Source organism: Cetorhinus maximus, chromosome 14 (genome assembly GCF_964194155.1).
Source record: "Cetorhinus maximus chromosome 14, sCetMax3.hap1.1, whole genome shotgun sequence".
Classification (NCBI taxonomy): Eukaryota; Metazoa; Chordata; class Chondrichthyes; order Lamniformes; family Cetorhinidae; genus Cetorhinus; species Cetorhinus maximus.
Window position 1 is genome coordinate 4,366,199 of NC_135892.1, and position 22,297 is coordinate 4,388,495.

The 22,297-nt window shown below is 41.9% G+C and overlaps 1 protein-coding gene across 1 annotated transcript; it reads left to right on the forward strand.

Moving 5' to 3' along the window:
• Positions 1-222: 222 nt before the first annotated feature.
• Positions 223-20,628, forward strand: chgb (chromogranin B). The gene is made up of 5 exons (XM_078557576.1): positions 223-333; positions 1,120-1,166; positions 1,272-1,362; positions 2,977-4,646; positions 20,171-20,628. Exons 1-5 carry the CDS (start codon positions 285-287, stop codon positions 20,252-20,254), a joined length of 1,941 nt encoding a protein of 646 aa, XP_078413702.1. The 5' UTR covers positions 223-284; the 3' UTR covers positions 20,255-20,628.
• Positions 20,629-22,297: the final 1,669 nt, after the last annotated feature.

A 22,297-nucleotide genomic window follows, 5' to 3' on the forward strand; every position in this document is an offset into this window, starting at 1 on the left:
CAATTTCGGCAAAGGTAGATCAAAAAAGCCTATTTTTTATTTTCAAACCCTGGATTAAATAACGGCTGGAGATGCAAGTGGCTGCACATCACTTTTCGCTGTCTCCTGATGACGGTGTTGCTCAGGAGTGGAGGTTGCCTCCTCCTCTCTGACGAGCAGCGCCTCCTTCGCTTTAAATTGGGATTGGTGCGGCTCGGCTCCATCCAGAGGCGAGCCGAGAGTTGCAAGCAGCCGGGGCAGCGCTGCACGCTCGAAACCACAGCCGGCACCTCTCGCACAAGAGGATGCATCTCTTGCCTCTCCTCACCTTATCCGTGCTGTCTGCTGTGGCAGGTAAAAATTTGCTTTCCAGCATTTTAACCCTGATCCCAATGAGAAGGGAGCGTTCTCCATTTCAGCACCTTGGACAGCGAACTGGGTCCGGGCTCCTGTTGCCTGCCAGAACTCCCTCAGTTAAAAAAATGCTGCAAATGCTTGAAAGTACTCAGCAGGTCTGGCAGCATATGGGGAGAAAGGATCCGAATTTAACGTTTCGAGTCCAATTTAACTCTTCTTCCGAACTCTAAGTGTATGATTTGGTAGCAGCTTAATTGACACTTTTTTTCTCATTGTTGGCAAATCGAAACACAAAGTGACATGTATTTATGACAGAAACGAGCTCGTTGGTAACTACATTTCACTGTTTTACTGTCATACTTTGTGCAACCCAGTCACAAAAGCGTGTTTCCATATTTTTTGAGGGGGGTGTTGGTGGTGTGGTGTTGTATGCACTGGTTTGTGGTCAGATTGTCAGAGACTTACACAGATTTTCTCCCCACTCTACTTCATTGTAGGTGTGGGGAGAACAATTGTGTGAAAAGACTTTGAACCGAAAGGTGAGCTCAGAGAGGGAAAGTTTCTCAGAAATCGCGCCACATCAGAACTGGCGTGGAGAAAATGTCCTGGATTTGAAGAGAGCTGTTTGTAACCAGCAGGTCAGGGTTCAACAAAGCTGTAGATTAACTGTTGCCTCCCGTTCGCTAGTCTAAATGCACAACTCGATCAAGCTACACCCTGGGCAGCAGTTGCTTGAAACAGGCTGTTAATGATATATTTTTTCTTTCCATTATTTCTTGCCAGTAATCAGGCCACTGCCGGTGGAGCGAGAGGCGCAACAGGATGAACTGGTAGGTTTCAGTAACTCTTTCCCCCGCGAGATGTATAGTCAATTCTCTATTTCCTGAGTCAGAATCAGAGGGACCTGATACTGATCCTGTTATTTGCCCGTCCAGGTGACCAGATGTATCATCGAAGCACTTTCCAATGCGCTTTCTAAAGCTAAAGCTCCTCCAGTGACCTCGGAGTGCAGAGAAATCTTGAACGGTAGGTTGGCATGGTCAATGGCATCAGTCACCCTTCTGTACTCCCCAGATCATTGACGCAGAATCCTTTCAAAAAACTCCTGGAAAAGAGCTCCATGCAAATGCTCGCCCATCTGTGCGGGTTCGCTATTACCTGCGCCGAAATGTTGAACCATAGCAGCATTTGAGGGAGGTGGAAGTGTATGATCCTCTGGACACTGAGCCAACAATGCACAATCCAGTTGGTGGTACCTTTCGTTGAAGCGGTGCGATTCACTTCCAGCAAGAAGCAGTTAAAGAACTCAGTACTAGAGAATTCAACTGCGTTTTAATGCTTCAATATTCTAAATGTGTGTGTCCCTTTTTAAAATTACTTCATAGTAATGATCCGCTTAAGAGTCGCCTCTCAATAAGTGATGGGTTCCTGCTGTCTCACAGCTATTTTTTTGGTGGGGGGGGGAGGTGGGATGGAACCCAAGTTCCAGCATCTTCCAGATGCCTGCTCCCAGGATATCTGTGTGTTCGCGCCTAAACAAGTTTTAAGAACGATCAGCAAGATTTACATTCATTATAAAGTCCACATTTCTGCCATTTTTCTTTCCTGGCGAAGCAGCGAATCGAGCGACTCTGCATTCGGGATTTCTACTTTCATATTCTATGACCATTTCAGTTGGAGGTCCGTGTGTGAGTGGGACCTGAGTTGAGAAGGGGTGGGGTGAACCGCTCTCGATTCCCCCGCCCTCGCCCCCAGCCCCCAGCCCCCCGGAACATTCAAAGCTATAACTGCAGAGTCCCTTGTAAGGAAACTCTTTCGAGTTATCAACAGTCACAGATTGCAACTCTTTCGAGTACAATCACAGTTCTTGGTTTCCGGGAGTGGGACATGAACCCGCAACCCTCTGATTCAAAGGCGAGGGTGCTATGAACTGAGCCTTGTAAGGAAGGTGAAGCGACTTCCAGAGGTCATTGTAATTGCTGGGCCGTTTCATTTAAAGAGACATTGAAAGGGAGCCATTGGAGGACTGGTGGTTTCTGGTTAATTAAAGGCGACCATGTCTCTCGTGAATAAACTGGGAGAACTGGCGGCCGCTGAAGCCCTGGTCACTGGATCATCACCACTGCTTTCGTATCTGGGACCTTCCAGTGCTAAGTGCACATTAAAATGTTCGCAGGGATATAAGATGCAGCGTTTAACAAAGATGTTTTTTTTTAAATGCCCACTGAATGTATAAAGGACCTTTTGTATTGCTGGCATTCTAGCTGTTTAAAATGAAAGGCCTGCATTTAGCTAGCGCCTTTCACAGCTCAGGAGGTTCCAAAGCTTTACAGCCCGTTAAGTAGTTTTTGAAGTGTGGTCACTGTTGTAAGAAACAGGGCAGCCACTTCGCCCTCGGCAAACTCCCACAAACAGCAATGAGATAATGATCAGTTGATCTGTTTTGCTGATGGTGACTGAGGGACAAATATTAACCAGGATAATATGTGGGTCATCCTAATCTAACCTAACGAGAAGTAACAAAAAATGAGTTTGACTTTCATACAGTGAAGACCATAATTGAGAAATCATGCCCATAGTTAATGAGCCGTCCTAGTTCCTGATGTAAGATCCTTAAATCTTTATTACATCCTATTCCAGGCGGGAAACATGAAGTAGCAGGAAAGAAAAATGACAGAGAAAACCAACATTATGAAGAGGAGAGACATGCTGAGGAATCAGAAAAACGTCATTATGAAGAGAAGGGAAGGCAGGAGGCAGTGGAGAGGCATGAGGGAGAGCATTATGAGGCAGATAAACGAAAGAAGGATGAAAGCGAGGAACAACAGCGTTACAAACAAACCCATGATGAAGAAAGAAGTGAAGAGAATAACAGTGAAGAGGACAGCAGGAGTACGGAAGACTTCAAACCAGTAAAAACCACCCACCATATCGGGGGCCACAGATACCATAATTCCAACCAAGAGTATCTCAACTATGAAGAGAGAAGATATGCAGTGGATAGAAGCGAGGAGGAAGAAGCAGAAAAACACAGAAAACAAAGACACAGTGAGGAAGATAGTGGGCAAGAGGAAAACAGCTCACAAAAGACAGACAGTTCTGAGAATACAAGCAATGGATACCATCAAAAATGGCCTCATGGATATGACAAAACAAGTGAAGAGTCATCGGAGGAAGATAAAGCCATTGGTTTACATGGACACTCAAAAGAAAGAGGACGTAGTTCTGAAGAAAGGTACAGTGACAGAGAGATGGATGGGCCTGATGAAGAGCTCAATAATCAAGATAAAAAATATGGCATTTATGACCATAAGAAATCTGACTCTGAAGAGTCAGAAGAGGGAGATAGTGAAGAAAGAGAGAAGCATCTTAATGGTCACATACACTACCGCAAAATAAACAGCTACCGTCATTCTGAGGAGGCTAGGAGAAGCCCCCAGCAAGATAAGAAGAACTCTGGTAAATCTGATGAATCCAGCAAAGAACTGGAACACATAAATAATATTCGTAACTACCCTAAGAGAAATAACATCCAGGAAGCATATGGAAAAGGTAAATATTATTATGAGGATAAAGTAAATGGACACACGAGGAGTAACTCAGAAGAATCAGAGGAAGAGAAACAACCCTATGACAAAAGCGAAGAAAAAGTACACTACAGTGAAGAAAAGAAACCCCATGGTGGAGAGGAGGAAAAGAGGCACCATAACAGGAACACAAGACATCACAGTGAAGAGGAAGACTTGGAGGAGGAAGAGGAAAAGAAATATCACAATGAGGAAAAGAGGCATTATAGTGAAGATAACAGGCATAATCACAATGAAAAGTGGCACCAAACAAAGGAAGATGCAGATGAGAAGTATGTCAGCAATGAAGAAGAAGATGAAGAAGAGAGAAACACAAAACACTTGCCAAAAGTGCAGCGGGTTTGGTGGCAGAAAAGGCAGAGGATGGTGGATAGAAACACTGGCAGTGAAGAGGAAGCAAAACACAGCAAGGAAAGCCACTTCTACCCAGAATATGAAGAAAACGATGGCAAGTGGGAAAAAAGACATTATGAGAAAAAACATGAGGAGGAAGACGGGGGAGAGAAAGAGGAAGTTAATGAAGAACACGCTTTAAGACAAAAGTTTGCCCATGATTACCAAGAGAAAAAGATGTATGACAGAATGGACAAGCTGGCACAATATCTGAAATCCAAGAAAAAGTCATTGGAAATCCCAGCACTTTATGATCTTGAAGAAGATGAAAAGCAACACCACAAAGATGAGAAAAGGAACATGAACCATAGAACACTGACTGAAGAAGAGGTGAGCCAACTGATTTTTTGTTTGTTGAAAGGGAGTAAAGATTTTTACTAATTTTCATTTCTTACTTTGGATGAACTAGTGAGTAAGGTTAGAGGGAAAAAGTATTCATTTTCACTTTACAATGCAGTCATTTGATTAGTAATCTAAAATAATCTGATGGACACTAAAATTATCACTATTACATAGAACAATCATGACTATTCATAAAAAGTAGCTTCCCACAACTATATTCAGCAATATTTTGACATCAAGTTTCTTAAATATTGTAACTACCTAATTTGATCTAAGGATGTACACCTGACAAGTATTTCATAAGAATTACAATTTTAACTCTTAAAACTTCAGTAATACTTGGGAATTAATATTAAAGTCATAGTTTAAAATATATACTGTTAAACATTTTGTGATATAACATAATCTAATTTATATTTTTCAAAGCAAAATGTTTGTGGAATTAGTTTTCTAAAAGCAGATATTTTGATAGTTGAAGATATTTAGAAGGCTGAATATGATTTAAAGAAGTTTGTTTTGAATAATGTGTGTTTGCAATCCTGATGTCATCAAGTTAAGTGCTAATTCCTGTTTATTTTAATTGAATATTTGTTTATTCCTCATTCAAGGAGATAATATCTGCAGGTTTTTTTGTGAATATTCCTCAAAACATTATTTTAATCATAGTGATAAGATAATGTTGAGCTATTAATAATGGTAAAGATTAAACTTTGGATTAATCTCCACTTCCTGAACCATCTTTAATTATTTTGATTGAGGAGATTTGCAGAAGAGATTTACCAGGAGCAAGGAGATTTACGAGGATGCTGCCTAGACTGGAGGGTCTGAGCTATGAGGAAAGATTGGACAGGCTGGGGTTGTTTTCCTTGGAGCAACGAAGCTTGAAAGGGGACCTGATGGAGGTCTTTAAGGTTATGAAGGGCATAGATAGGGTAGGCAGGAAGGCACTTTTTCCATTTGTAGAGGGGTCAATAACCAGGGGGCATAGATTTAAGGTAAGAGGTAGAAGGCTAAGAGGAGAGTTGAGGAGAATTTTTTTCACCCAGAGGGTAGTGGGAGTCTGGAACTCACTGCCTGAAAGGGTGGTTGAGTCAGGAACTCTCGTAACATTTAAGAAGCATTTAGAGATTCACTTGTGTTGCTATAGCCTCCAGGGCTATGGGCCAAACGCTGGAAAATGGGACTAGTGTAGTCAGATCTTTGTGGACTGGCCGGCCAAATGGCCTCCTTCTGTGCTGGAGGTGTCTATGAGTCAATGAGGAGGTATCTTAACATTAGATTCTGTAACGACTTAGGCAGACTTACAGCCACTTAGAACAATAATACCCTGGAACTGTGTGGAAAATGCCCTTAGCTCCCACTTATCCCTGACCTTCTATTTTGCTCCACCTGCTCCACCCCCTCTTAAACAGTATAAAACCCATCACATTTCTATCTTGCTTCAGCTCTAAAGAAGAGTCATACGGACTCGAAACATTAACTCTGTTACTCGCTCCACATATGCTACCAGACCTGTTGAGTTTTTCTAGCACTTTCTGTTTTTATTATAGAAAATGCCCTTGCCTGGGTTCTTGAAATAAACTGCCTCCCTAGTTAGCATTAATTATAATGATTAAACTAACAACATTATTAACTGTTAATTAAATAAAACAAATTAAATAATCTCGATGACCAGCATTATTATGCACATGCAGGGTATTATAGATATATAAACAACCGGGATAAAATTTTGAAACATGTGAATGACATGGTCATAATCAAACTGTGCAGTGTTCTTGGGCTAAACAACAGTTAAAATAGACTAAGAATATGGGCGGTAAAACTGGATAGCATCAGCCTGGCAGTGAGACAGGCTGCAGGAAAAACACGTAATAGAACAGGTAGGCATGAGGCACACTCAATATTGGACCTCAGGCAACATGTTCCTTGGCAGCTCACCAACAAAATAGATTTAAATTGTGGCTAATAGAGAAGCAAAATACTGCAGATGTTGGGAATATGAAGTAAAAATAGAAAATGCTGGAAATAGACAGAAGGTCTGGCAGCATCTGTGGAGAGAGAAACAGAGTTAATGTTTCGAGTCTGTATAACGATGGATTATAGACCTGAAATGTTAACTCTGTTGCTCTCACCACAGGTGCTGCCAGACCTGCTGAGTTTTCCCAGCATTTTCTGTTTTTATTATAGAAAATGCACTTAACATGGATTCTTGGAATATACTGCCACCTTAGTTAGCATTAATTATAATTATTAAACTAACAACATTATTAACTGTTAATTAAATAAAACAAATTAAATAATCTCGATGACCAGCATTATTATGCACATGTGAGGTATTATATATATATAAATAACCGGGATAAAACTTTGAAACATGTGATTGACATGGTCATAAGAAAGCTGTACAGTGTTCTTGGGTCAAACAACACTTAAATAGACTAAGGCGTGCAGGGGGTGGGCCCGACAAGCCGACGCATGGGATGACACGCGGTGTGCATCCCAACGTTACTGGTCGTCATTTAGATCTTTCGTTCGGCGGGCGTGCACCGGAGGTGGCTGCGCGCCTGCCGGACTGTCAAAGGCCTGTTAAGGCCTTTAGGAAACTAATTTAGATAATTAACAGGGCTGCCCATCCAACCCTAAGGTTGGCGGGGGGGCAGGCAAAGAGCCCAAGCAGCCTTCGCGTTTTTCAGGAAACATCATCCACGGGCGGGCTGAAGGTTTCCTGAAGGTTAAATTAAATAAATAAATGTTTCTTTCACAATTCGTAAACATGTTCCAGCTCATGTGACACTGCCACATGAGGGGTCATGTCTAAATAATTTTAATCTTTCTTTATTTAGAATTTTCAATATGAACTTAATCTCCCTGAGGGAGCTCCGTGTCTCAGGGAGATTTCTGCACTCTTTTGCATGCATGCACGAGAGAGTACAGGCCCCGACTCTCTCTCCTCCCCCCAACCTGCACAGGTGGCGCTGAGCCTTAATTGGCCTGCCCACGTAAAATGGTGGCGCGCAGCCGATCGCGAGTGGATATCGGCTCTGCGCCCACTCCTGACAGGTCCCTCCGACAGGCAGAACATTCTGCCGTAATAGAACAGGTAGGCATGAGGCACAGTCAATATTGGACCTCAGGCAATATGTTCCTCTGCAGCTCTCCAACAAAATAGATTTAAATTGTGGCTAATAGAGAAGCAAAATACTGCAGATGTTGGGAATATGAAATAAAAATAGAAAATGCTGGAAATACTCAGCAGGTCTGGCAGCATCTGTGGAGAGAGAAACAGATTTAACGTTTCGAGTCAGTATGACGATAGATCACAGACCTGAAACGTTAACTCTGTTGCTCTCTCCACAGATGCTGCCAGACCTGCTGAGTATTTCCAGCATTTTCTGTTTTGATTTTAAACGTTGAGCTGCTCTATCACTAGCAGAGACTTTCAGGTAGGTCCTGGGAGAGTGGCAGGTGATCGAGAAAGGGGGGACACAATCGGGATCAGAATTTTGGTTGGGGGGTGGGTGTGGTGAACGAGGGGAAGGCAACCGGCAAGGAAAGGGGATGCTAACAACACTCTTTGCTATGGAGCCAGAAGGATCACCCTTGTTCCTTCTAGTTTCACATTCAGGTAGTTTTTTTTTTAAACTTACCTTTTAGGTGGCAATCCCCAGTGGTCCCTTTAAAGGCTGCCGGTTAGGCCAGACATGGACTTGGTTATCCTTAAAGACAGCTGACGTTTGCAGCATTCAGGGAAGTCCAATTTTGGGAAGTAGTACTAAATCAGGTGTGAAGCCTGCATATTCGAATGGTTCAGTCACAGGTCATGGATGCCTATTCTTCACCAATACGGGGGGCTGTGAATGTGCAGTGCAGAGTGTGCACAATCACACCCCCTGCCATTTTAGAGGCTTGGGACTCCAATTTATGGCAGTAAAATGGACACAGCATCTATAAATCTCCAAGCCCTTGTCTTAAGTGGAAAACCTGCAACTACATAAGAGTCTACAAAGCAGAACATAAAAGTTGGCTGGTGAGGGAAACATGATAATTGGAAGTGAGTCTTTATTCGAACAATAAAGGTGAGTTCTTCCTCTTCTTTGTATATTGCTTTAAATCGTGAATAACATTTTAAAAGTAACTGTGCAGAATGAGCAGATCTTTCTGCTTAGGGCCAAAAGAAAAGTTGAATACAGCTCAAATTGCATGTTTTACGAAGCAGTTAAATCTGGGTAGCAGTGCCTGCAGTGTAAGGCTGGTTTCAGGCTCTTCCCTCGCGTTACACCCATGAGTGATTTGAGGTCAATTTTACGGGTGACGATTTAATGAGCAAACTGTATCCCTGATTAGTTAAATCAAAATTGCAACCTGCTGGGTTGCAATATAATAACATGGAGGCAACCAACAGGCCAATGTCTCCACAAACAAGAGCATAGACAGAGGTTTCCAGTCGTGGTGGCATGATCCTACTGAAGCAGTGATGGAGAATGATCAATTTGCAAAAGCTCGAAAGTTCAGTCTTTTTTGTATTTGTATTGTGCTCAGTGAAACCACAATTCCTTTCATGAAAAACATAGCTGGGGAGAGTTCATTCTTCTACACTCATACACGTTCCAGGACAAAGCAGCCTGCTTGTGCTGTGACTCATCTACTGACTTACACACCACTCCCTGCTCTATCAGCTGTATTCGCTATAGGATGCGCTGCGGTAATTCATCATTGTTGGCTCCACCTAAACCTGTGACCTCAACCATCTAGGGTAAGAGCAGCAGGGGCTGGGGAGCAGACTCACCTGCAAATTCACACAAAAGCTCAGGGCTCCCTGTCTAATAGCTGTGGTAGCACCTGCACCTGCAGCAGTTGAAGAAGCAGGGAGCCCACCACAGCCTTCTCAAGGAGAACCAGGGAGAGGCAATAAACACACCCTCACCAGTGGCATCCATCATCCCTGAGAATGAATTTTAAAAAGAATAAATGCTGGATTTGGCAGTCATCCTCTGAATATGTCAATGAGTAGTTTCCTCATATTCCTTATTTAAGGAAGGATGTAAATGCATTGGAAGCAGTTCAGAGATGGCTTACTAGACTAACACCAGGAATGGGCTGGTTGTCTTATGAGGAAAGGTTGGACAGGTTAGGCTTGTATCCGCTGGAGTTTAGAAGAGTAAGAGGCGACTCGATTGAAACCTTTAAGTTCCTGAGGGATCTTGACAGGGTGGATGTGGAGAAGATGTTTCCTCTTGTGGGAGAATCTAAAACTAGGGACCACTGTTTAAAAATAAGGGGTCGCCCATTTAAGACAGAGATAAGGAGAATTTTTTTCTTTCAGAGGATCTCTCTTCCTCAAAAGGCAGCAGAAGCAGAGCCTTTGAATATTTTTAAGGCAGAGCAGATGCTTGATAAACAAAAGGTTGAAAGGTTATTGGGGGTAGGTGGGAAGTTACAATCCAATCAGCCATGATCTTATTGAACGGTGGAGCAGGCTTGAGAGGCTGAGTGGCCTACTCCTGCTCCTAATTCATATGTTTGTACGTTTTAGGTAAAACCTTGAATTGTATGCCGGTGGAAATGATATAGATTTGGTAAAGAGGGAATAGTTAGGATGGTTGTATTTATTAATCATTCCTCAAGTGAAAGATTGAGCAGCTCAGGAGTGAAATGCGAGTGACTGAATATACAGAGATCATTCCTAATTAGATTTAAAACAGCTTCTCCTGCACTGTTCTTTTTATATCATATAATGCTAATAACATCTACAGCAACATTTATTATGAGACTAAGGCAAGGCAAATTTTGGTGAGACTATGTGGACCAAGTGGCAGACAGGAGTCAAGGCTTGACAGAAGATGGGGAGCCTGCAGAATGAACAGTTTGACAGTCAGCTGCATTGGAAATAACAAAAAGGGTCACATTTAATTGTGGCAGGCCAACAAACAATTCTCGCCATCAGTTAGACTTGTCCTTGCCCATTTAATCTCCGTGATATTTTGTGCTGCAAGTTTGAGGTGGAAACAGCACAGTTCCCTCTACAAGGCATCTGGAACCTGACTGAACAGGACAAGGATCTCTGCATCTCCTTAACCGATCAGAGTGAACACTTGTGAAATGGGCAACGTAAAGTCTGAACAAGGGAGTGTTGGTTAGAATGCATAAGTTCAATGTCACATCTGGTAGAGAAAGAGAAATAAAGAGAGGGAAAGAAGGATTGCATTGAGAGAGAGAGAGAAAGAAACAATGAAAATAATTTAATTTTAATTTAGAAGAACCACAAAAACAAATAGAACCAGTTGTTTGGTCGGAGAGAACTTGAGTATTGCTGAAAAAAGACATTCTGTCAAAGCTTTTCGCCTTGAACTCATCAGGACTATGGCAAGATTGCAATCATCCTGATGAATGCAAAATGAAAATCTTTGACAAATTGTCTTTTTTCAGCAACAAATAGAACATGAATGAGATTACGCAATTGTACTAATTAATTATCAGTTCTAGAGAAGTTGACTAGCAGTAATAAACACTTATTATGTGATTAAAGGTGTATTTTGACATGAATTGACTCACCCTTACTTTCTGTGCCGAGTTTAGCTTGTGGTGCAAGTATAGAATGTTCACGCCGCTCAATGCATTTGAAGGAAAGGTCAGACGGGAATATGTGTTTTTGCAAAGCTACTGGTAGGCTGGTGCATCTCGGACAGCAACTTCCTGGTTTTCATGTTTTATTACACATCTGCCCTCGCTTGAGGTTCGTGTGTCATTTCTGCACAAATAACAGTGAGCGTTAACTTCACCGTTACATTGACAGCAATCTTTGGACCATGATTTTGTAGTATTTTTTGGGCTGGTTGTGGGGGTGACAGCAGCAACCTCATGGAGACATTTTGTTTCATAACCAATTGGAAATACTTGAGACTGTAACGCAAGCAGAAAGTTGAAACATAAGCCTACGCAGAACTAATCATAAATCCTGGACATAGCCCCAAAATCCTTACCAATGTTTAGTTTTCACCCTGTGAATACCTTCCTTGAACTCACCACTAGTCCAAGGTTAGGTGCATGAAGAATTTTCACTGCTTGGTTTCATTTCAATTTCATTGGTGAGCTTTGTCTGCTTTTAGAGCAACTCATTGATCTGTGTGGATGGATGACCCCTGGGGCTTTCCCTGTGGAATGCAGCAAGTCCAGGTAATTAAAAATGAAGGGGGAGCAATCCCAGGAAGGGGCTGTTGAAGGTTGGGCATTAGAGGTTGATTTTTGGGGCCAGGAAATGTTTCCCAAAAGTTATTTACAAGGCTTTACTTAAAAATCCTTTGGAGTGGCTTGGAATGGTCTCTTAAAGGACCATTGGTTAGGCCACCCTCTGCCAAGTACTTATGAGCAGAGTGTGCATGGTGCATTGCAATTTCAAAATTGTCTAGGGATCCTACTGATGGTAGAGGATCTCTATTTGCATGAACTAACATAGTCTACTTCCAGTGGGCACCTGGACTGCTCTTTTCATAGCTCCTTCAAAATGACAGTGATCCAGACACCAAGTATGACTGTGCCGTAATTTTAATTACAACAATAATTTGCATTTACATGGCGCCTTTAACGTGCTTTTCAGGAGTGTCATGAAGCAAAATTTGGCAGAGTCATAGAAGGAGTTATTAGGATAGATAACCAAAAGCTTAGTCAAAGTAATAGGTTTTATGAAGTGTCTTAAAGGAGGAGAGAGAGGTAGAGGGGCAGAGGAGTTTGGAGAGGGAGTTCCAGAGATTGGGGCCCAGGCAGCTGAAGGTTTCCTGCCAGTGCTGGAGCAATTAAAATCGGGGACACGCAAGAAGCCAGAATTGGAGGAGCACAGAGATGACCGAGGGCAGTAGGGCTGGAGGAGATTATAGAAATAGGGAGGGCAATTTCCTGCCCTGTTCCCAACTGATGGAGGTTGGGGGTGAAAATTAACACCCATGTGTGCAATGCCATGGGATAATAAATGAAATACATAACATAATACATAACAAAATACCACGGTTTCCACAGAATAATGGAAAAGGTCAAGGAATTTTATCCCCAAACTAATGGCAAAAATTGCAGAATGCCACCTAATAAAAGTGGATTTAGACACTGTAAATCAGTGGCTCTGCGGTTGGGCCCTAGATTGAAAATTACCTGTATTGTTATAAAACAGAGAATCCTTTCACTCACCACATTCATCACCAAAGGAGATTTTCCAGCATATCGAAGAAGTGGAATCATCCTTCATAACACTGAAGAAGGCTGAAGTGCTCATTTTGACTGGAAAATGGAGGTTGCGATTTTGAAAATGCACTCAGTTGCTCTGCAGTTTTCCTAGTTAATTCCATTTTATGGCAATTGTTATTTTATTTGAGAATCCATCATTATTTTCCAGTATGATTGCTGCTAACATAGGTAGAATCAAAAGCGATTAAAGGACAGAGTAAATTGTGGGGAGAGGGAGGTGGGTTGCACAGATAAAATGTAACAAAATATTGGCCTGGGATATTTTAGCTGAGGCTACGTGTTATCAATTTATCAGGATTGGCTCACATAAGCTCATACGGTGTTAGCTATACTTTATAATTTACAGAGGTGAAATGATCCTTTTGAGACATGTAGGAAAAGCTGCTGGACTCAAAGGGTATTGACTGTAGGTTTAATTGGTAGTAGTTCTTACTGTCTTGATGCAAGCCTTTGAATAGGTTATACATTAGAGCCGGGGTGGGGGAACTTGTGGCCCGTGGGCCGGATCTGGCCCTTTGCTCAATTACATCCGGCCCGCAGCAAGATTTCTAAAAATATAGACCTATGACAGTAGCGCCTTCAAAATAGCATTTATCATCATCGTTATGAATTTGCTTTGGACAAAAGTGTCGGCTAAATTACTACAATAATATCAAACGATATAGTACTCAAATTCAGCCATCGCATTAAAACAGTTGGTGAGTTCATCGTTTCTGTATTCTCTCTAAAAAAAACTAAATCATGTTGGTTTTTGTGTGTGTGAGGCCCGTGACAAGGGAAAGGTTCCCCACCCCTGCTTTAGAGAATGGACTAAATGCTGTTTTCCATCTCTTAATGGCTATAAACAATGAAGACCATAAAACTACACTGAGATATAAATCATGCCAGTAGTCACAATGCTCATGGTCAGTTTTTGAATACAGGTTGTGGCTGTACATGAGATTGGGACAGATTTGGGAGACTTCAGAAACTCATGCCACACCTCCACCTAATGGCCAAAACCTGCAACTTTATTTAGAACGTTGATACAGCAAAAATTAATAAGAAACATTGATGTAGCATTTTACAATGCTGAACGGGACAGAAAGGATTGATTAAAAACAATCAGAACAACAGGAAATACAGCTTGTGGATGTGTATTGTATGCCATCTGCATTAACTTTTCCAAAAAGATACAGGTATTAAAGCGAGAGGACCTCTAAGGACTGGGAAATATGCAGCGATTTAAAACATTCCTTTTGCTTCCAGTGGGCCCAGTGTTTGAATGTAATTTCAGCTGATGGACTGAAAGTGTCCTTTCATTGCAGGTTGGAAGGGAGCTTAATAAAACACAGACTCAACTCAGCTCCGACCGCTGAGCGTTCTCTAGCACAAAACTACACACAATTCACTTCATACGCTGGTTGTTGTCCTCAACCCTGATGGCTGGTGTGAAAAGTGGAAACGTCATACTGGTGTCACCTGAGCCTGAAGCTAAGGGCCCATTGTAGGAAGTGGATAGGAGGAACATTTGTCTCTGCCTGGGTCAAGGCTGTCTCTCTCTCTCTCTTCAGGTACCATGGTCTTGGCAACCATGGACTTCTGTGTTGGTCCATGGTTATGCTTGGCAAGGTACCGCAGTGTTTTCCAGTTTCATTCTGCGGGTGACTGACCAGGGAACTCTCCTGCTTTTACCACCTACCATAGGCATATTGGAAGGGTTTACAGGTTGATAATCAACCTGTTTGGCCTTGTTATGACCCACCTTCCATGGCTGTCAGGTCTTGAGGTGGGACTTGAGCCCAGGGCTTCTGGCTCTGAGGTAGGAATGCTACCCACTGCGCCACCTTAAACCACACATATTCTGGAGGTGGGAACTATGATGCCGATAATGACATCCATCATCTTCATGTGAATAAATAGTCACCCTTTCTTTCACTTCCTTTCCCCAAAAATTGTAAAAGTTGAAAAGTTTTTTCTGAAGGACAATACACATTGGATGGGGCAGTAGGTGAAAGAAGAGGTTATTTTACTGAAGTGAAATAGGTGAGCAGATACGTGTTTCAAGGTGAGCTTGATCCCACAAGGGCAAAATATTTTACCTCCCTCAATTATTTTCGAAGCTTAGGGTTGAGAACCAGAGGACACCAATTAAAGTGATTGGCAAAAGAACCAATGGCAACATCTGGGGGAAAAAAAAATTTTACGCAGTGAGTTGGTTAGGATCTGGAACACAGTGTGGTGGAGGCAGATTCAATCGTGGCTTTCAAAAGGGAGTTGGATAATTATCTGAAGAGAAAAGTTTTGCATGGCCAGAAGGGAAAGAACAGGAGAGTGGGACTAATTGAGTTGCAGAGAGCTGGACACAATGGGCCAAATGGCCTCCTGTGTTGTAACCATGCTATGATTTTATTATGGAGCACAGAATGGGGAAGGTAGCTTCACCATCTGCCGGGGATCAATTGTTTACAAATGATTTATGCTTTTCTTGAAAGTTCTATTTAATATGTCAACAAATTATTTTGCAGCAAGAGGATAATGGTCTAGTGGTGATGTTACTAGATTGGCTATTCCAGACATCCGGACTAATAACCCATAGAATAACCTGTTCAAATCCTGGGATGAGAGTTTTAAAAATCTGGAAATTAAAAAAACTGCAAATCAGTAGGAGTGATCATGAAACTGTTGGGTTGTCGTAGCTGGAGGGAAACCTGCTGTCCTTGCCCAGTCAGGCCTATTTGTGACTGCAGCTCCACACCTATGTGGTTGACTCCTACTTGCCTTCTTTGGAAGCAGCCTTGTAAGCCACGCCGTTGTGAATTGCCGCTACAAAAAAAACCCCACGTGGACTGCAGCATTTCAAGAGGGCAATAAATGCCAGCCACGCTAGTGACATCCAGATTCTGAGAATGAATAAAGAACTGCAATAGAAACATATTGCTTGGATTCTTGGATTCTCATAACAGGGAATGCTTGAGGATGAAGCCACATTTTAAGATAATCATTTACAGTTCTTGTTTACACGAGGACGTAAGAAATAGGAACAGGAGTAGGCCATTCGGCCCCTCGAGCCTGCTCCGCCATTCAATAAGATCATGGCTGATCTTCTTGTGTTTCGATTTCCACATTCCCATCTAACCCCGATAACCTTTGATTCCCTTGCCTAACAAGAAGCTATCTATCTCCACCTTAAAAATATTCAATGACCCCGCCTCTTCCCCTTCTGAGGCAGAGTTCCAAAGTCGCACAACCCTCTGAGAGGAAAAATTCTCCTCATCTCGGTCCTAAAATGGCGACCCCTAATTTTAAAACAGTGCCTCCTAGTCCTGGTCTCTACTTAGTGGGCAAGAGTTGAAGAATACATTTGGGGAATACACTCAGTATAAATGAATTAGTAACTTGTAGGCTCCTTGAAGCATGAAGAATGCGGCTGCTTCTGTTTTGCTACCCGGGATAAACATCAGGGGCTGAATCTTACCTATGTCGAGCGGGCTGGGTGGGAGCGATTGGCTGCGCGCCACCATTTTACTCGGGCAGGCCAATCAAGGCCCACCCAGCGTAATACACATTCCATAGCGCTCAGCGCTACCTGTGCGGGCAGGGGTAGGAGAGAGAGAAAGAGTGCAGCAACCTCCCTGAGCTGCCTCAGGGAGATTAAGTAGATAATGAAAGTTTTTAAATGATAAAGTAAAAAATGATTTAAATATGTCCCCTCACGTGACAGTGTCACATGAGCTGGGACATGTTTGTGAAGTCAAGAAAAATTATTTATTTATTTTATACAAGCTGCAGGAAACCTCATCCCGCCCGTGGATGAGGTTTCCTGAAAAACGCGAAGGCCGCTTGGGCTTTTCGCCTGCCCCCCAACTTGGTTGGACGGACAGCATTGTTAACAACTTTAATTGCTTTTTTAATGGCCTTAACAGGCCGCTGACAGTTCGGCGGGCGCGCATCCGCCGAATGAAATATCGAAATGATGCGCGATAATATCGGGACACACGCCCGACATCATCGTGCATCATTTTACGCGTCGGTATGTCGGGCCCCGCACGCTGACAGCAATAATCTGCCCCAGGTTTTTGATGTTTTGAAGGGTGAGAGGAAGATGGCATTTTAACAATACTTTTTAATGATAGATGTATTTTATTTTCTGACTATTCAAATAGAACCTGGGACACCGCAGTATTCCAGAATATAAACCAGAGCTAAAAGATCAGGCATGAGTTTGGTGAGCAGTTCAGGACAATAACTTTTCATGAAATTGATCATTTCTGTGGGAGAAGGAGAAAAGTAAATGCTAAACTGCATGGGGACCTTGGTGAAGTGAAAGTCCAAGATTGTATAAGGTGCTGCTCAGGCTGCACCTGTAACACTGTTCAGCAATGAACAATGAGCCACAAAGGCATTAAACAGGCCCTGGAAACAGAACAAAGGGACAGAACTGAGAAAGCAATGGACTCTCCAGCCTTGAAAGGAGGGGTTTGAGAAGGGGAGTTGGGGGTGGAGGGGTGTCTTTGTGGAGGGGGAGATGATAATTAGGTGGAACAGGAAAGATAAAATCTGTAGCATTTTTCAGCATCAGTCCACGACTGTAGAATTAGAGGACAAGCTGGCAAAAGTGCAATTCAGGACTGATGCTGGTTGGACCTCAGTTAGAGTATTGTGTTCAATTCTGTGCATCACAAGGAAGTCAATACATTAGACAGGGTGTAGAGGAGATTTACTAGAATAGACAGGGGATGAGGGATTTCAGTTACATTGATTCAGTCAGGAAACTGGCTTTGTTCTTCCTTGAGCAGAGAAGGTTAAGAGGAAATTTGATGGTGGCGTCCAAACCATAAAGGTCTTTGATAGAGTTAATAAAGAGAAGCTGTATCCAGTGTCATTAACCAGAGGACACAGATTTAAGACATTGTAACTGACCAAAGAACAGGGAGGAGATGAGGCAAAAAGTTATGATTTGGAATGTGCTGCCTGAAAGGATGGTGGAAGCAGATTCAAGCATAACTTTCATAGGGAATTGAATATTTAATTAAAATGGAAACATTTGTAGGACTGTAGAGAATGAGCAGGTGGAGTGGGATCTTTCAAAGAGCCGGCAAAGGCACAATGGCCTCCTTCTGTGCTGTATGATTGTAAGGAATAATGATTTAAATCTATTGAGTTTTTTTTTTTCAATTTTCAGTCAATTAACTATTCCACATAAACAAAGAAGCAAGCGTAATTGAGTAATTAAGGCACAGCTCAATTGCATTAATGATATAGAAGTACTATGCATTTCATAGAATTATAGAAACATAGAATGGTTGCAGCACAGATGGAAGCCATTTGGTTCATCCTATCCATACTAGCTGTTGGCAATAGCAACTCACCTAGTCCCGCTCCCCACCTTTTCCTCATAGCCCTGCAATTTTTTTCCCTTCAGGCTAATGTCCAATTCCCTTTTGGAAGCCACAATGAATTTGCCTCCACCACACTGTCAGACAGTGCATTCCAGATCCTAACCACTCGCTGTGTAAAAAAATTTCCATGTGTTTCCATTGCTCCTTTGGTCAATCACCTTAAATCAGTGTCCTCTGGTTCTCGACCCTTCTGCCAATGGGAACAGTTTCTCCCGATCCACCCTGTCCAGAACCCTCATTATTTTGAACACCTCTATCAAATATCCTCTTAATCTCCTCTTCTCCAAGGAGAACAGCCCCACGCTTCTCCAATCTATCCATGCAGCTGAAATCCTTTTTCTGTGGAACCATTCTCATGAATCTTTTCTGCACCCTCTTTAACGTCTTCACAGCCTTCCTAAAATGTGGTGCCCAGAACTGGACAGAATATGCCAGCTGAGTCCAAACCAATGTTTTATACAGGTTCATCGTAACATCCTTGCTTTTGTACTCTATGCTTCTGTTTATAAAGCTCAGGGTTCCACATGTTTTATTAACCATTTTCTCAATCTGTCTTGCAACCTTCCATGACTTGTACACAAATACCCCCAAGGTCCCTTTGCTCCTGCGACCACTTTAGAATTGTACCCTTTATGTTATATTGTCCCTCAGAGAGTTCTACCTACCAAAATGAATCACTTCACACTTCTCTGCAATAAATTTCATCTGCCACTTGTCCGCATATTCCCCCAGCCTGTCTATGTACTCTTGAAGTTTATCATTATCCTTCCCACAGTTCGCAATACCTCCAAGTTTTGTGTCATCCCCGCAAATTTGAAATTGTGCTCTGTACACGCAGGTCTAGGTCATTAATTTGTATCAGGAAAAGCAGTGGTCCTAACACTGATCCCTGGGGGACCCCACTGCACACCTTCTCTACACTGCAGAGTATCAAATGTCCTTTGTTGTCCACAAGGTGTTGCATTTAGAATGCTGGGTTTGTTTCTATTGTGTACTTCTCTATTGCTAAACATAATGCAGATTTAAAAGCATGAAAAATTAAACAACAGTTTGGGAATAGATTCATGAAAAATGTCAGATCTCGTCATCTTCAGATATTCATTTCACGTTATTCCTGTGCTGCAGTGCAGCCTGTGATTTGCTAAAAATAAAAATCCAGGTGTATTGTATCCAATCTGAAAAACAATAGTTTATCACTACTCTCTGTATCCTGTTACTCAGCCAATTTTGTATCCAAGCTGCTACAGTCCCTTTTATTCCATGGACTCTAACTATGCAGAAAAGCCTGTTATATGGCACTTTATTAAATGCCCTTTGGAAGTTCTTGTACACCACATCAGCTGCATCACCCTCACCAACCCTTTCTGTTACATCATTAAAAAAATTCAAGCAAGTTAGTTAAACATGATTTGCCCTTAACAAATCTGTGCTGGCTTTCCATAATTAATCCACATTTGTCCAAATGACAGTTCATTTTGTCCCAAGTTATAATTTCTGAAGTTTCCCCAACACCGAGGTTAAACAGCCTGGACTGTAGTTACGGGGTTTATCCTTACACTTTTTCTTGAACAAGGGTGTAACATTTGCAATTCTCCAGTCCTCAGGCATTACCTCTGTGTCTGGGGAGGATTGGAGGATTATGGCCAGTGCCCCCGCAATTTTCCTTACTTCCTTCAGTATCCTCTGAGAAACAATGTTTCAGGTCTGCAGCCTTTCATCAGAACTATTCACTCTGTTTCCCTCTCAAAAAAGATGCTGCCAGGCCTGCAGAGTATTCCCCGCATTTTCTGCTACGTTGGAAGAATATCATTTTGTCTGTATTATGGTCGGTCAAGTTTATGTTGGCAGAGTTGAATAGGGGCAAGATAAATAATAATTTGTTTTCCATTGTCCCCAAAGGAGAAGGAACTGGAGAATCTGGCAGCAATGGATTTGGAATTGGAGAAAATGGCAGAGAAGCTACACGGGAGTCAAAGAGATTAATACAATGTTGTCAGCAAAGTCTATTTACACCCAAGCTATGCCGAACTTCTTTTTTAACAAATAAAAAGACACATATATGTCATTATATAATGCACTTAAAAAATAAATTGCAGTGAAAAGGCTGCTTGCAGAGTATCAGATGTCCCTTGTCCACTAGGTGTTGTGGTTAGAATGCTGGTACTGTTTCTATTGTGTACTTCTATATTGCTAAACATAATGCAGATTTAAAAGCATGAAAAATTAAACAACATTCTGGGACTAGATTCATGAAAAATGTCAGATCTCGTTATCTTCATATATTCATTTCATGTTATTCTTGTGCTGCAGTTCAGCTTGTAATTTGCTACAAATAAAAATCCAGATGTATTGAGACCAATCTCTGCGTCACGCCTATTTTTGACTAACTACGCAAAGAAGTAATAATACTGAAAGTGGCCAAATGCAGTTGAATTCAATAACAAAACTGCTTAACCCTCAAGGCCTGAGCAGTGTTTCTACATCAAATTTAAGATTATACTGTGGTATGGTTTTGATAAATAATAACATATTCCAGTGGAATATATATATATCATTACAAGTATGGAATGATTTCTTAGCGAAGACAAAATTATTCCAACACTTGCAGCACACATACAGACACACACAGGAAAAACTGGGATAGACATTTCATCCCATTTGAGTTTAAAGAAATAAAAAAGGCTTGCATTTACATAGCACTTTCCATGATCTCATAATGCTTAGTGTTATACAACTGAAGTGCTTCTGAAGTGTTGTCACTGCTCTAATGTAGGAAACATGGCGATTTGTGCACTGTATGATTTCCAAAACACAAGCGATAATGATCAGATCATTAATTTTAGTGATGTCGTTTGAGAAATAAAGTGGCCAAGATGCTGGGGGTTTGGTGGCGGGGGTGGGATCTTCCCTCTTTCTCTTCAAAATAGCATCAGGGGATCTTTTAAATTGACCGGAGGGGGAAGACAGGGCTTCAATTTGACATCTCGTTTGAAAGATAGATGTTTTTCACTTAGTTATCAAGCATTTCTTTGCTACAGAATTGAAGCACTTTAATGCAATGCAGAGCTCCTGTGTGATGGACAGCATGTGGACAACTGGCCAGATGGATGGGAATTGGGAATGGATGCTCATCACCATTTCAAGGTTTTATTTTCTTACTCTTGTATTATTAGTAAGCTGTGTTTGGATGCATTTTCATGCACACAGTTCATTAAGGCCCATAGTTAATGCAAAGACATTTAGATGACCACTCCATTCCATAAGATGTAGGAGCATAAGTAGGCCATTCGGACCATCATGTCTGCTCCACCATTCAATGAGATCACGGCTGATCTGCTAATCCTCAACTCCACTTTCCTGCCTTTTCCCCATAACCCTTGATGCCCCAGGCTTGTGCCAACTTTTCTCCTTTTTTAATTAGTGCGTCCATTTTGAATGGGCAAAAGAATCCTTAGCTTTCTTTTTGATAATTTTACAGTCCTTCAAAGTACTGTCCTCAGTTCCAATATGACTGAAATTATGAAAATATTAATTTTTGGGAGCTGTTTTTGCTCATTAAGATTACTTCCAATTTCAGATCATAAACAATGAAAGCAGGAATATCGGCAGGGCCCCAGACTAGTGACAGCCTTTGTCCTTTACCTGTCCATTGTGTAGGAGAACAGCCTGAGCATGCTCCAGGTCAACATGGCAGAGCTTTGTCATCTCCAGCAAGGGCCTTGACACAGAGATAGCATTCCCATCAAGAACATTACCGCCCTCAATCATTATACTCATGGCTTAGTCTTAGCTGGCACTTGGGTGTAGTGCTGTGCATAAAGCATGAAAAAGGCAACGTGTTGGTCAACACAGCTGATATTCAGCTCCTTTTCCACTTGTAACTTTGGAAACATGATACCATTGTGGGAGTCAATGCTCATTATCACATGTTCAACTTAAAAGTCTTCAAAGATACAAGTGTGGCATGATTTTTGTTAGATGTTGCACTTTTACCATTAATCCTACATAAGTATGATATCCAATGCA